Source organism: Camellia sinensis, chromosome 1, assembly GCF_055761805.1.
Source record: "Camellia sinensis isolate YWXY chromosome 1, ASM5576180v1, whole genome shotgun sequence".
NCBI classification, from domain to species: domain Eukaryota; kingdom Viridiplantae; phylum Streptophyta; class Magnoliopsida; order Ericales; family Theaceae; genus Camellia; species Camellia sinensis.
This window is the reverse complement of record NC_138961.1, coordinates 2,262,762-2,278,109: the sequence shown is the minus strand read 5'-3', so window position 1 is coordinate 2,278,109 and position 15,348 is coordinate 2,262,762. Positions and strand designations below refer to the sequence as shown.

The 15,348-nt window shown below is 33.7% G+C and overlaps 1 protein-coding gene and 1 long non-coding RNA gene across 2 annotated transcripts; both read left to right on the top strand.

Moving 5' to 3' along the window:
• Positions 1-2,164: 2,164 nt before the first annotated feature.
• Positions 2,165-5,371, top strand: LOC114300728 (receptor-like protein CLAVATA2). Its single transcript, XM_028245590.2, has one exon. The coding sequence runs from the start codon at positions 2,999-3,001 to the stop codon at positions 5,282-5,284; it is 2,286 nt and encodes a 761-aa protein (XP_028101391.1). The 5' UTR covers positions 2,165-2,998; the 3' UTR covers positions 5,285-5,371.
• A 4,657-nt stretch (positions 5,372-10,028) lies between these two features.
• Positions 10,029-11,172, top strand: LOC145823173 (uncharacterized). Its single transcript, XR_014365409.1, has 2 exons — positions 10,029-10,146; positions 10,572-11,172. It is a non-coding gene; the product is annotated as an uncharacterized LOC145823173 (long non-coding RNA).
• Positions 11,173-15,348: the final 4,176 nt, after the last annotated feature.

Genomic DNA, 15,348 nt, shown 5'->3' with positions numbered 1-15,348 from the left:
CTCTCTCTCTCTCTCTCTCTCTGCATGTGTGTGTTATGGCTTGTTATTTTACCCACATATACACACAAATATGTTGGACCAAAGATTGTGGCTTTAGTTAGTATCTGCAAAGAAGTGTTTGCTTCTCTCATAGGTTTAGAGTCCAATAAGTACCCCTTAGGCCTTGTTTGGGAAGGCTCTGTTTTAGCCAAAAAGTCAAAAAGTTACTAAATTAGCCAATTAGCCAATTAGTCATACCAAAAAGTCAACAATTACGGCTTCTCTCTACTTTTTGCACAGTTTTTCATGATTAGTCAAAAAGTCATCCCAAACATACAAGTTTTTTTTACCTACCTTTTTAGCCAATTAGCCAAAAAGTTACTAAATTAGCCTGTTCCCAAACGAGGACTTAGTCTGAGCAGCTATATACAAGTATGTTGGACAAAGGCTTGTAGCTATGGTTGGTGTCCACATCTTTCCTCAGGTACCTTCTGTATTGGTTGTATGATCTTGGCGTGTCGTGTGGGACAATTTTCCAAATAGCAGTGGTGGTGATAGGAGTAGATTTTCCGAATAGCAATGTATCCAGTTAGCTGGTTGGACTCCCTGTCTAAAATTTTCCTTCTAAATTTTGTTGTCCTAACCTGTGGCTGATGAAGAGTCCAATAATCCCCCACCTCAAATTCTTGTTTTCTAGTAGATGCCCTCAGTTTGCTGAGTTCTGGTATTTTGAATTGGAGTGACCAGGATTGATTTATGTTTGTGTCCTAGGAATAGGCCTTTTTTGGGGGTAAGGGGGCTTGGAAAATTATTTAGGCCTTGTTTGTTATAATTTAAAAAAATTAAAAAGTCACTATTTTATTTCAGTAATATTATCTCTTTACCACATTATTTTAAACTTAACCTATCACTTTTTATATTATTTTTAAAATGATAATAAAACAAATATCATAAGATAAACATTGCTTCGAGATTAAAAAATAATCTCTTATTCTTAATCAAAAGAAAATTAATTGCACTACAATGTGATTGCTTCGGTGGAAAATATATTTAATTCATAATAAAAAAAATTGTATTTCATAGTGATCAACCCAAAATGATATAACATTTTTATATAGTATTAAAAAAATATTGATGCAGATGTTTGTTTTTTATTAAATTTATATTTTATAATTATTTTATGTAGATTTATTAAGTAAGTTTCATATTAAATATGAAATTAATAAATAAGAGAAGAAGGAAATTTTCACTGTTTGAGCAAACAGTTGATACATGTCATAATCTTCATACCAGTGAAAATCAGTCTGTTTGGATTTAGTTTTTAGAATTTATTTTTTTAGAAAATTTTATTTTTTTATTTTTCGTTTTTTTTTTATTTTCACTATTTTTTAAAAATATTTTAAGTAATTTTTTTTTATAAAATTTTTAGACACACGTAACATAAAAACACATAAAAAATATAATATTTGTGAAAAAAATTTCAAAAAAATTCACTAAACATCAAAAATATAAAAAAATTACTAAAATTCAGTACATTTTTTTGTATTTTTATGTATTTATTAATTTTTTTAAATATTTTTTTTTACAAATATTTTACTATTTAGATATATCTAAGTGATGTTTATCTAAAAAAGTAAAAAAAAAATTGCTTAAAATTTTTAAAATATTCACAAAAAATATAAAAATAAATAAAAAAACTCAATTTTCATAAAACTAAAACCAAACATATTAAATGGTATTTTTCTTGTTTTTCTATTTAAACATAAAAAAGTAAATTTATTTTTTGGTTTGTTAGACCATCTCCAACGGTGAACCAAACCTGGCATCAAATTTAAAATTTGGTGAAAAAGTCACTTTTTTAAGCTCCAACGGTTTCACCAAATCGATATCAAATCCAAAATTCAGCAAAAATGGTACCAAACTGAGTGCAGGCGAAGCATTTCACCAAATCATTGTTCCTAACCGTTGGGATGAAACGAATGGGTCGACCATCCGGTTGACCAACCGGTTAACCAACCGGTCGCCCCGGAGAAAGTTCAGACCGTTCACAAAAAGGTTGAAACCAGTCAAAAAAAAAAAAATTTGCCTAGGTGGTCGACCACCCGGTCGACCACCAAAAGTTCAAAAAGTTCAAAAAAAAAAAGGTTCAAACCGGTAAAAAAAAAAAAATTTGCCGTTACCGGTTGACCGGCCGGTCAACCAACCGGTTGCCCAGCGCAAATTTGATGAAACGGATTTGATGTTGAACTGTTGGAGCGCGAAGTATCAAATTAAGGAAATGACCCCTTTTTTACTCAGATTTGGTGAAACATTTGGTACACCGTTAGAGATGCTCTTAGTGAATAAAGAATAGGCAAGATTGATTTGTGTGTTCACATGTAACAAGAAGATTCGTGGTTGTGCACAACTATTTTCTCAAGCAATATTAAAAGTTCCTAAGATATTTATTCTGCGAGGTTAATTGAATTTTTAAACATACTTAAAGGAATAAATTATTGAAAAACCTCTGTTAAAATTTAACTGGAAATATTTGTACTCTTTTAAATTTAAAAATAAATAAATATGTATTTTACATAAATTTATAACCGTAACATGAACAAAATTATTCAAAATTGACCCTTTATTATTATTTAAATATTTTTTATTATTTACCCTTCATTATTATTTTATTAATTTTTTCTTTAGCTAGTAAAGTGTTGCTTTTAGCTTACTTTAGCAAATTGTTCTCGTGGAAGAAGAATGTTTGTTCCACTGTAACAAGATTCTTCCGCTCTCTCACTCTCAACAGTTGCAGCTATGAGGTATTGATCTTTCCAATTCCATTGTCTGAGGTATTGATCTTTCCAATTCCATTGTTCTCTCTCTCTCTCTCTCTCTCTCTCTCTCTCTCTCCCTTGCTGTAAAAGACACCAACCCACTTCACCATTGAGCTTTTTCTTTTCTTTTCTTTTCTGTTGTTTTTAGCTTCTGATTCACGCACTTGACAGTTCTTGCTCAAACCCATCTTTACATTCCAACCATGGAAGAAAGATGGGTGGTTCTAGCTTTCTGGACCTGTAAAAGCCCTAATTTTCATCAAGTGCCACTGTTACTATTGTTGATAATGCCATTTCTGTTGTTGAATCCACCTTCTATATTTGCTGTTGCTAATTCCACATATAATAGCAACAATGGATATGATGATCTTCCTCTTCACCCAAAAGACAGAACTTCACTGTTGTCGTTCAAGTCACACCTTCAAGATCCAAATCGGTTCTTGTCCAGTTGGGAATTGGTGGGTCTTGGTGGTGGTGGGTCCAAGTGCACAAACTGGACTGGGATCACCTGCTCGAACCAGACCGGGACTGGGACCGGTCGAGTAATTTCACTCAATCTTACCCTCATGAATTTGTCAGGTCCAGTTCATCCCAGTTTATGCAACCTCTCATTGCTTGAAACCCTAATTTTATCCCACAACAGGTTTAATGGTTCAATCCCACCTTGTTTAGGAAAGCTCTTGAACCTTAGAACCCTAGATCTTGGCCATAATATGTTTAGTGGTGTTGTTCCTAGAACACTTGCGAGGCTGAGCAAGTTAACTGAGCTTGCCCTCAATACTAACAAAGATTTGAATGATACTGTTCCTCTCTGGATTGGGAATTTTTCTATAAAACTTGAGAAACTCGATTTGGGTTTCGGTTCGTTTCAAGGCGAAATTCCTGAGAGCTTATATTACTTGAAACCACTCAAGTATTTGGATCTCTCACACAACAACTTATGGGGAACTCTTGGAGATTTCCATCAACCTTTGGTTTTTCTCAATCTTGAGTCAAACTTGCTTTCAGGTTCTTTGCCTTGCCTTTTGGCCTCTGTTGAATCGATTTCGGTTCTCAATTTAGCTAACAACTCTATTGTGGGAGGAATACCCTCTTGTATTTCCTCCCTTCAAGAATTGAAACAGCTGAATCTGTCCTTCAATAGGTTAAGATTTGAGATTTCTCCTAGAATCCTTTTTTCGGATAAACTGGTTGTTTTGGACTTGAGTTTCAACGCCTTGTCAGGACAGCTTCCAAGCAAATTTGCAGAACCTCCGGAGAAGTCAGGACTTGTACTTCTTGACCTATCTCACAATCAATTCTACGGTGATATTCCCTTGACTATAACGGAATTGAAAAGCTTGCAGGTGTTGTTTCTTTCACACAATCTTCTCACCGGTGAAATCCCAGCAAGGATAGGCAATTTGACCTATCTCCAAGTGATTGATCTGTCATACAACTCACTGTCCGGTTCGATTCCTTTGAACATTGTTGGTTGTTTTCAACTACTTGCATTGATCCTAAGTAACAATAACCTTTCCGGTGAAATTCAGCCAGAGCTCGACGCATTGGATAGTTTGAAGATTCTTGATATCAGCAACAATAAGATTTCTGGGGAGATTCCACTAACCTTGGCCGGCTGTAAATCATTGGAGGTTGTAGATTTCAGCTACAACAATCTCTCTGGAGGTCTGAACGATGCGATAACCAAATGGTTGAACCTTAGGTTTATCTCCCTTGCTCGAAACAAATTCAATGGATCTCTACCTGCTTGGCTCTTCTCATTCCAAGTAATTCAAACATTGGACCTCTCTGGCAACAAGTTCTCTGGCTATATACCCGATGGCAACTTTAACATTAGTTTGATGTTTAACAATAGTAACTTCAGCAGAACACCTACCCAACAGTTGGGTACATCGCAGAATCTGCAGATGAAACTCTCTGTGGTTGTTTCTGATGTCGATGAGTTGAGCTTTGATTACGATCTATCTTCAGCAGTTGGAATTGATTTATCTGATAATTCACTCTATGGGGAGATCCCTGTCAGTCTGTTTGGATTACATGGTTTGGAGTATCTGAATTTATCCTACAATTTTCTCGATGGTCAGATTCCATCGAGTTTGGAGAAGATGTGGAGTTTGAGGGCTTTGGACTTGTCACATAATTCCTTGTTGGGTCAAATCCCAGAAAACATATCGAGTCTTGGAAACCTGACACTCCTAAATCTGTCGTATAACTGTTTTTCTGGAATTGTTCCCACGAAACAAGGGTATTGGAGGTTTCCAGGAGCATTTGCCGGGAATCCCGACTTGTGTGTCGAGTCCCCTGGTGAAAGGTGTCAGACGAAAAGCCTTCCTGTGGTGCCAGGAAAGACTTTTGAGGAAGAAATGGAGGGGCCAATTTCACTCTGGGTATTCAGTATAAGCGCATTTGTTAGTTTTTACGTTGGCATCACAACTCTCTTTTGCTCTGCTAAAACTAGAAGCTACATTCTCCAAACAAAAGTTTAATGTTGTGTTTATGTATGAGAATGGAAAACTTCTTTTGTACATTGTCTCATTTCTTAGTGCGTTGCCTAGTTTTACATCTTGTTTCTACTCGTTCTGTTCCTTTTCTGTATGATTATGTGATTCTAGCATCTGTTGTAGACTTTTACATTCTATCGGTGTGAATGAGCTAGGAAAATTTATTTGTGGGTATTGCTGAAACTATCAAATTTCTTGTCAGTTTAAAATGAAATTGAGATTTCTGTTCAATTTGAGGAAAGTTGTGGCATAATAAGTTTGTTACACTTGTAGCAAGTTGGACCTAGAACACTAGAGGTCTTTGCATGGCTTGACTTTTTGGGGTTTTCTCCCTATATTTTGACAATCCTGTGTCTATTTGCCGAGACGAGGTAGGAAAATATTTAAAATTTTAAGCATCTTATTGTCTTCAATTGGATTTGGGACTTAATTTTGAGCATGGAGGAGACTTGTTTTTAGCATTTGGATCTTTGTATATATTGACGCATGTTTCCTCTCGACTTGTACCTTTCTTTTTTTTTACCATTTCAACAGATATTCATCATTCCTCTCTTTGGTCAATTTCCTTGCAAGTATAGCATGAAGGTCTCCATATTGCTTTTCTACACCATATTTCTATAAGTGAAGTGCAATATTCCTATGTTCTTACCTCTGTACAATATAGTGAGGCAGTTTTGGGCCATCTGATGCCCTTAATAATCTGGTTTTTAAAAATATTAGCTTTCTTTATTCAATTTTCCTTAAGGGCATCATATTTTTATTTTTATTGTTGGTATTGCCTTTTTCTTCGATACGGACGGTACCCCTATCACTGCCATGAAACCTTTCATTAGTTTTCATGCAAAGAGTATATTGAGGTAGTGTGGAATCATTTGAACTTCTTCATATATATTCTGGCTTGCTTGGTTAAATATCTTTCTGCTATATTAAGCAGTGGTGGTTGCTGCTATCAGAGGGCTCTTTTAACCGAAGAGGCACATATATGTTCTAGTACCTAAACTCTTGTCTCTCTTTTTATTTATAGTGTTTTTATTATTAATTTCCAAATCTAGGTTTGATATGTTGTGTTTTATAGGTCTGCTTTGATGGATATTGGAAAGTTTTGCAATATTTGTGCTCTGTTTTTGTGTACCTGGACTTGCAAACTAAAACAAGCTATTTCTTTTTTTTGTTGTTGAATTAGATTCTAGCTAATTAATTTTAATACTCCTTAGCTTGTGGCCACTACATGATAGTACTATATGATATATATGTATATATATATCTTTTGGTGTATCTGTGGTGATCCTTGTTTGTTTCCCCAGGAGTGGTGGACATCATTTTGATGCTTTATCAGATCAGATTTCCATAGTCATTATTTCATATGTTGTAAAGTTAACTTTCCTTAATTTCTAAGAGCTTATTTCCTTTGGGTCTATATTCCTTGAAGTGATTATTTGGTTATTTGCAAATCCTTATGGTTGTATATATATAAATACATATAGTTGTCAATTGGTTTTCTTCCCTATATATTCTTTTGATATGCTGAAGGTTGCAGAAAGATATGTTTATGTCTTGGTTGGTTGAGGAGTATTTCCTGTGTATCAAAATGACCAAGGATGGAGGTATCGAGTTTCTGCTGATGCTTATTCCTTAATACCAACTGGGGGTTGGTTCAGTAGATAAGACTTTTGAATCTCACTCAAGGATTGGGTTCGAGTCTCCATAGCCCTTTGTTGGAATTAAACATACTCTTTTAACGCCTAGAGCACGCGGGGGCTTAAGTTTCGGCCCCGACGTAGGTGCGATAGGGTTGCCTGCAGATATGTTGTAGATGCTAAGGAAAAATGCTCTCTAACGGATATGTTGGAGTAGCATATCTATATATTCACTTTTTTGAATTAAAAAAAAGAAAAGAAAAAGATGCTTATTCCTTAATGGGAGAGACTTCATTACCTCTGAATTGGGTCTTTCTAGTTGTGAAATAATACCTTGTAGCACAGTAATTTGTACTGCAATATGCCTATCTGTTTTCTTGATGCTCGGTGCTGTCTTTTGTAGACTCTGCAGGATCATTAAACTTGTCACCAAACCAGGTTCATTTCTCTTAGAAGTTGGTTTTCATAAATATATTGGCTGGGGTATAAAATTGACAGAATGTCAGAAACAATTTTTGGTTTTGAATTGTCAATCTTTAAAACCAAATCAAATCAAGTCTTAAGTCACATCAAATTGGGGTCGCTTACATGAATTCTCTTTCTCCATGCGGCTCTATCAAAGGCTGTTTTGTTAGTCAAATTTAGTAAATTTATATCTCTGTTTACAACACTAGTCAACGTTAATCTAGGCCTACCCAGTCCCATAACACTTCCACCTACCGTCACTGCAGCGCATCTCTTCATTACTGCCTTTATTGGTCTCCGTTGAATATGACCAAACCATTTCAATCGATTTTCTCTCTACTTATCTTCTATCGGTGTTACTCCTTCTTATTCCCGAATATATTCATTTATAATTCTGTCTTGTCTAGTTTTACCACACATCCATCTTAGCATCTTCATCTCAGTAATACTTATCTTATCAACTTGTTGTTTTTTGGTTGCCCAACACTCCGTCTCATACAACATCGCTAGTCTAATAGTCGTTTTATAAAATCTACCTTTTAGTCTAGTGGGTATTCGTTTATCGTACAATACCCCAGACGTACTTTTCCACTTAAGCCATCCGGCCTTAATCCTATGAGCCACATCTGCATCAATTTCCTCCGCCGTTGTGATAATCGATCCTAAATAACGAAAATGTTCACTGTTAGGCAGTTATGGGTTCTCAATCTTCACTTATCCTTTACTTTCATTGTTACTGTTACTCAATTTACACTTCATGTACTCCGTCTTAGTTCTGCTTATTCAGAATTCTTTAGATTCAAGTGTTTTTCTCCAAATCTCCAACTTTGTGTTAACTCCTTCTCTGGTCTCATCCACTAACACAATATCATCTGCAAAAAGCATACATCATGGCACGTCATCATGAATATTTCTCGTCAACCCATTCATAACTAACGCAAAAAGATAAGGACTTAAGGTAGATCCTTGGTGTAATCCTAGGAAATTCATTTGTCTCTCCAATAGGCGATCTAATAATAGTTACCACCCCTTCATATATGTCCCTAATCACATCATTGTAACCTTTTGTCACCCTTTTCTTCTCTAACACCTACCATATTATATTCCGAAACACTCTATCATATGCTTTCTCAAGATCGATAAACACCATACGAATGTCTCTTTTCTTTGCCCTATACTTTTCTATTACTCTCCTCAACAGATAGATCATTTCCATTGTTGACTTGCCAGGCATAAACCTAAATTGATTCTCTAACACCTCTGTTATATCTCGCAATCGGAGTTTCATCACCATTTCTCACACTTTCATTATATGACACATTAGCTTAATTCCTCTATAGTTGCTGCAATTTTGGACATCTCCTTTATTCTTATAGATTGACACTAAGATACTTTTCCTCCACTCATCTGGTATGTTCCTAGTCAACAGAATTTTTCTAATCAACGTAGTTGGCCAAGCAACTCTTTTTTTACCCAAACACTTCCAAGCTTCAATAGGGATATCATTGAATCCTAAAGCCTTATTTGATTTCATTTTCTTAAGTGCAATCTCCACTTCAAAGTTCCTAATCCTGCGATAGAACCTATAGTCTTGGTTTATCGTATTATTGGTTATTTCTTTCCCTATTGACGTACCTCTATGTTCTTCATTTAATAGTTTTTTAAAATAGTTCTTCTATCTCTCGTTCTTTTTTTCTTTTTTTTTGATAAACGTTCTTCCATCTCTCCTTTGTTTTTGATAAGCATTTTTCCACAAGACCCTTGGCAACTATGATTCCTACTACATTCATACGTCTATCTTTACCACTATAATACAATTTAAAATCGGTATTCTCAATTTCTTTATCCCAACGCGTACATTATTGTTTTATATTATTTGTGTGACTTTAATTGCTGAATTATATGTTTAAGTATGAATATTTGTTTGTTTATGGAATACCTATTAGAATTGCCGACTTAGAGACATCAATTGAGAGCTTTAATGGTTTCAGAAATCGAAATTGACTAGCCCAATAGGCTAATTAGAAATTTAGAATTTTATCGCAACTTTAATTAAAAATTAATTCGGATCAAAATAATTAAAATAATTAATTAGAATTTATTAGAGTTAAGTGGGATTAATTAACCCTAAACAAGCTTAATTAACTTAAGCTAATTAAACCTATATATATAGCTTAAGCTTATGAATTCATCCTCTTCATACACTTTTGAGCTAAAATTAGAGAGAAATGGAGGGGAACACAACAATATAGGGGCAAGTTTGGGTCGTGATAATAACTATGTTGATTCCTTAGATATATTTGATATATGAGGCGGGTTTTACATTATTCTTTTTCGACTAGGCAATTGAGGCCTATGTAAGAGTCAATGCTACTAAGTGGTGTTTTGAGAAGTTGATAAAAAATTGATTTTTTGATTTTTTAACTTTTTTGGTGGCTTTTTTGGCAAAAAGCTGAATTCTTTTAGGTAAAAAATCTGACTTTTTTGGCTAAAAAAATTAAAAAGCCAAAAAATTGACTTTTTTAGCCTCTTTCCAAAATGCCCCTGACGATGGCCATGCTGTTGAATGTTTCAAGTGAATTAACTATCGGGATTGTCAATTGTTGTAGCCTCATGTGATTCTTTGATGTGTATCTCGTTATTGATACTGTTGTTAGGAACTATTGTAGGGTTAGTGGGTATTGGAGTATTGGTGACACCAAGATGGAATCCTTGAAGTGTTGGTGTTTCCTCAGCATTATTCTGGTATGGTTTTAAACCTTATTTTTGGATAATAATTTGGATTAATTACTTAAAAGTCCTATCTACATATGTAGTGGTAGCTTAGGTCCTGTCAAAAAGTTTTTGAACCAGTAAGTCCCATTTACAAGTAAAAAGACGTTTTGCCCTTCAATCTCAAAATTGAGAATGTTCTCAATTTCAAAACTGAGAATGTTCTCAATTTATAATTATCAAAACTAAGAAATTTCTCAATTTTTTTCTAATATGAACTGAGAATATTATCAAAACTAAGAAATTTATAATTATCAATTTTGAGAAATTTCTTAATTTTTTTCATGATTAAAATTGAGAATATTATAAATTGAGAAGGTTCTCAATTTCAAAAAATCCCAGATCTCTATCTCTCTCTCTTTTTCTCTCTCTAATGGCAGTGGCATTTGTGAATTCAGTGAAAATCGAAACCTTACAATCAATGGACTCATCGCCTTCTGAACGAGTCTCCAACGTCGGCTCTGAGTCCTCATCTTTCTGTGGACTCTCATAAGCAACAGCCGCAAATCTACCCAATTCTTCACCCAACCCTCCCAGAGACCTTAAATTTTAGGTGGTGACGAGGCAAATCAGCGGCGATAGAGAGAGGTAGATCTGTTCAGAGACAAATCAACAACAACCTCAACCTCACACATGAGCCACTCGCGGGTTTGAGTTCTTCATCTTCATCGACGACGACGACACCGCAAATCTAAGTAGGGGAAGGAGGCGGTGGTTCTAGTGGCGGAGCTGGATTTCCAACAACGAAGCTCCATCGAGGACGTCGATGGAGGACTTAAGGACGAAAGCGAGAGGGAAGGCGACATCGAGACAACTCGCCTAGAGTTTGTTGGAAGGATAATTTGGTCTATTAAAAATTAATGAGACTTGAAGGAGCAAATAATTTTATCTAGAACTTAATGGATTATAAGTTCACAAAATGGGACTTATATGTAAATGACCCAAATAATTTATACCATTGGCAGAGGGAAGTTTGAGGCTTATGTTTGTTGGTGATTTAACTGATTGTTTTGAGAATGGATAATGAGCATTCAAGATAATTTATAGGTAAATTACAAATGCACTCCTTGAAATTTGTTTAAAGTACAGAGTGTTTCCTGTGATTTGAAAAATTATAAATACCTTCTTGTCAGAATTATTTATTTAACAGAATTAATTAAAAAAAATAAAATTCATAATTGTTTTCCTATACAATAATAAAATTACTTCAATTATTAATTGAAGCATATTTCTAATATCATTAAAAATTGTTAATTGATTTGATAATTTATTAATAAAAGAGGCAATTTGTTATGAAATTAGAAATCTCAGGGATGGAATGTAATTTTCAGAACCACATGGAGCGATTTATATTTTAATCAAATCTCAAGGGGTGTATTTGTAATTTATCCATAATTTATTTATTGTGTTTTTGATAAGGGAGTTATTATTTCCTCTCCACTTTGTTGGGAAATTATATTTTCACACACCTAAATAACTCAGAGCAAATCTTTTCTTAATACATACACCTGTTAATTTATTTATTTATTGTTTTTTTGAATCCACACACTAAAAATTACAATTATATCCTTCACTCAAATATTATTATACACACACTTACCCCTCATTTTCACACACTTTTTGAAAACTTGAAGACCAAAAAACTTCCACCCACGTGAACTTGAAGACCTCCACTGAAGTAAAAACATCCAATGTCCGAAGTGAGTCCATTGAAGCCAACCATGGAAGACCTCCATAAAAACTTCTATTGAAAACCTCCAAAATAAAACACTGGGCCCTTTAACCTCAGTTTCTTAGTGCATGTAATTTGGAAAAGGGGCGGGAAATTTTTTTAATTTGGCACTATAGAGCCAAATGAAATTATATATTTCGGCATTTGGCAACCAAAAAAATTAAAAATATTCGGTTTTAAAAAAATCGGAACTAAAATACCAAATTTATTAATAATTTTTGAAATATAGATGTTGAAGAAGTAAATATATCTTGGCGATTGATATCCGAATTTAATACATAAATTTAACACTGGTTCTCCGAATTAAAATCGAAAAAAACTAACATTTTCATTACTGTTTTTCTATAACCCGACATATTTTTACTTAGGTTTGAACTTCCATAAATGTGCAACTCTTCCATATCAAAATCAATCAAAAATTGTAGAATTGATAAAAAAGCGATATAAATAATAGATTGTAAACATAGAGATTAAAGCAATATGAAAGATGTTTTGAGAGTATTGTTTTGCAAGTAATAAATGAGTATAGAGTATGTAACAAGCAAAGTGACAACAATGGGAAAAAAAATTAGGGTTTATTTTTTTAACTCAAAAGGTGTACATTGAGATCTTTTTGTTTTTAAAAGACGTATGGAGAATTTTTGTATATAATATTATAAGTATTGTTGGATGTCTATTATGGTCATTAAGGTTTAGGGGATAATTGCCATTAAATTAAAAATTCATTAAGTGTGTTCCTTTAGTTATTTAGGCGTGTGGAAATAGAATTTCCCCACTTTGTTCCAAATACATTTTTTTTTTTTTTTTGTCCTTATGATATAGAGTTACATTAATACCCTTTCACATAAAATATACTATTTAAAAAAATTAAAATTTCAAGAGTATTAATGTAACTATGTATAATAAAGACAAATAAAAGAATGTATTTAGAGCAAAGTGAAATGTGAATAGTTGTTCCCTTTGAAAATGTTATTTATGTCTATTGGGCATTTCATAGAAATAACTTCAATAATTAAATTCCCATATCTGCTTACATAACACACACAAAAATGGGAAGATAAGCATCCATATCTATTTAGGCATATTTTCTATGGTTTGATTTGAGGTTTGAATTGGTGAGAGTTTATGAATTTTATTTTTCATTTTATGTTATTTGTAATGATTTGAATAATCTTTTATTGCTTCCCTTATGGTGGAACAAGCTCTTGACTTGTACTTGTCCATGTAGTAATTGTATCTTTGTGTTTGAGCCACAAGATGGCACTGTAAATGAATGTATGAAAGTTATGTTCATTACGGTTCTCCATTTGCTTTTATGGATATAATGGTATTTCGAGATTACGAATGTATGTTTCTGCTATTTTACATATTTGTTCCTTATGAACAGAAGTACTATGTGCATGTTTGGTACGATGACATTGGTTGAAATAAAATGTCTATTTTAATTTTTTATGTCTTTCCTTGTTTGGTATGTTTTATTTAAGTGAAAACAGTCATTCTCTTAGAATAGCTATTTTAACAAAATGTAAAAATACATATTCCTTCCTCTAACCTAAGGAATGGATATTCTATTCCATCATGAAATTATCATAAAATTTTATTATTAATTTTTTTTGTTGACACTTAAAAAAAATATTATTATTTAACTACTATCACCATTCCGTTCTCTTACCACTTTATTGCCGTCACAACTACCATACCACCATACTACCACCACCCAATGTTTTAAAAACCGGACCGGTGAATGAACCGGAAAAATGATCAGGTGGACGGGTCACCGGTTCAACCGTCGGGTTGAACCGGAATCGAACTGTGACGTCATAAATATATTAAAATTATATTTAAATAAAAATATAAGTAATAAAATTAAAAATTAAAAATTTTAATAATCTTAAATATTTCTCTTAATACTTTTTTCATTAAAAAATATATAAATATATTTAAAAATATTATTAATTTTCATTTTGGAAGAAGAAATCAAATATTTAATATTCCTTCCATATGATTTTAATTCAAACACTTTGATTAAAAGAAGAGCAAAATTTTTGGAGGGATATCAAATTTTAAGTTTCCCTCCAATGAATTTGATCGAATCCCACATAGATTTCTTGAGTGTTTTTGGTAGAATTTTTTTCTTATAAATAGATGGAAGCTTTCACAATAATTTCAAGCTTTCAATAGGATTCCTCACAAGAGGAGACCCTTAAAAGAGAGTTTCCAATTAAATTTTTATTATATATATAATATAATATATATATATATATATAAAATAAGAAAGAAAGAAAGAAAATAAAAAAACAGGAAAAAAAAAAGGGGTCGGACCGGTTCGATCAACCCGTGACCGAGTCGACCGGTTCACCGGTTTAACCGGTGGGTTCACCGGTTTTCAAAAAATAGCCCGGTTTTTTCAATTGGCCGGTTTAAGAGGGTTGACCGGACCGGACCAAAACCCTATCCGGTCACCGGCCGGTCCGGTCCGATTTTTAAAACCATGCCACCACCGTACTATCGATATCACCACTACTATCACCACCACTACCGTTGGCCGCCGCCGCCACTATTGCAACCACAACACTACCTTACCACCACCACTAAGGCCACAACAATCTACTACCACCATCATATTATCATTGCTATCACTATCACCGATGCTGCCACCATTACCACCGCCATCGTCACCGCCACTACTACGACTCACACCATCACTTTCATAACTATTAAAATTATTATGATTTATATAAAATTTTAATTTATTTATTACTAGTTTGAAAAAAAATAAAAACACGAGTATGAGAATTATTATTTTATTCCTATGTCATCTCATATTGACAACCAAACAATAGAATGGAAATGGACATTCCATTCCATTCAACCTTATATTCTATTCTTACTCTCATTCTATTCTCAATTCATTTCATTCCATTCTATCCTATCAAACCTCCTCTATAAGTTTTGTACAGTTAAATCTGGTCACGTTCTCAAAAAAAAAAAAAAAAATATCCGGTCACAACCCTACCTCAGTTGGGGCGGGTTTGGGGCATTGTAAAAAACAAAACATAGATGTTAGAGGAAATTGAAAAACCCAAAAAAAACAAAAAAAAATCATTTTGACCATTTAAAGCGACACCTGTCCTGTCTGCGTGAGGATCCTCTAGAGTGTCTTCTATAAAGTGATCTCCTAGAGTGAACAATCGAAGGGCTGAGATTCTTCCTCGCCAAAACGACGTCGTTTTGGATTGAAATTTGAAAAAAAAAAAAAAAAAAAAAAAAACCTCAGATTTGTCTCTGTGTTCTTCTTTTTCTTTCCCCAAAACCCAATTGAATCAAATGAAACCCAGTTGAACGTCACTGAGATGGCTCCACAGCTGCCGCGGAGATCTGGAAGAGTTTCTATCGTTGCCTTCGTCTTCGATCTTCTTTTGCATCTCTGATTCCCTCAGTTT

What these genes read in the sequence shown, in the direction of transcription:
- LOC114300728 (XM_028245590.2), top strand. Translation starts at nt 2,999, where the DNA reads ATGGAAGAAAGATGGGTGGTTCTAGCTTTCTGGACCTGTAAAAGCCCT.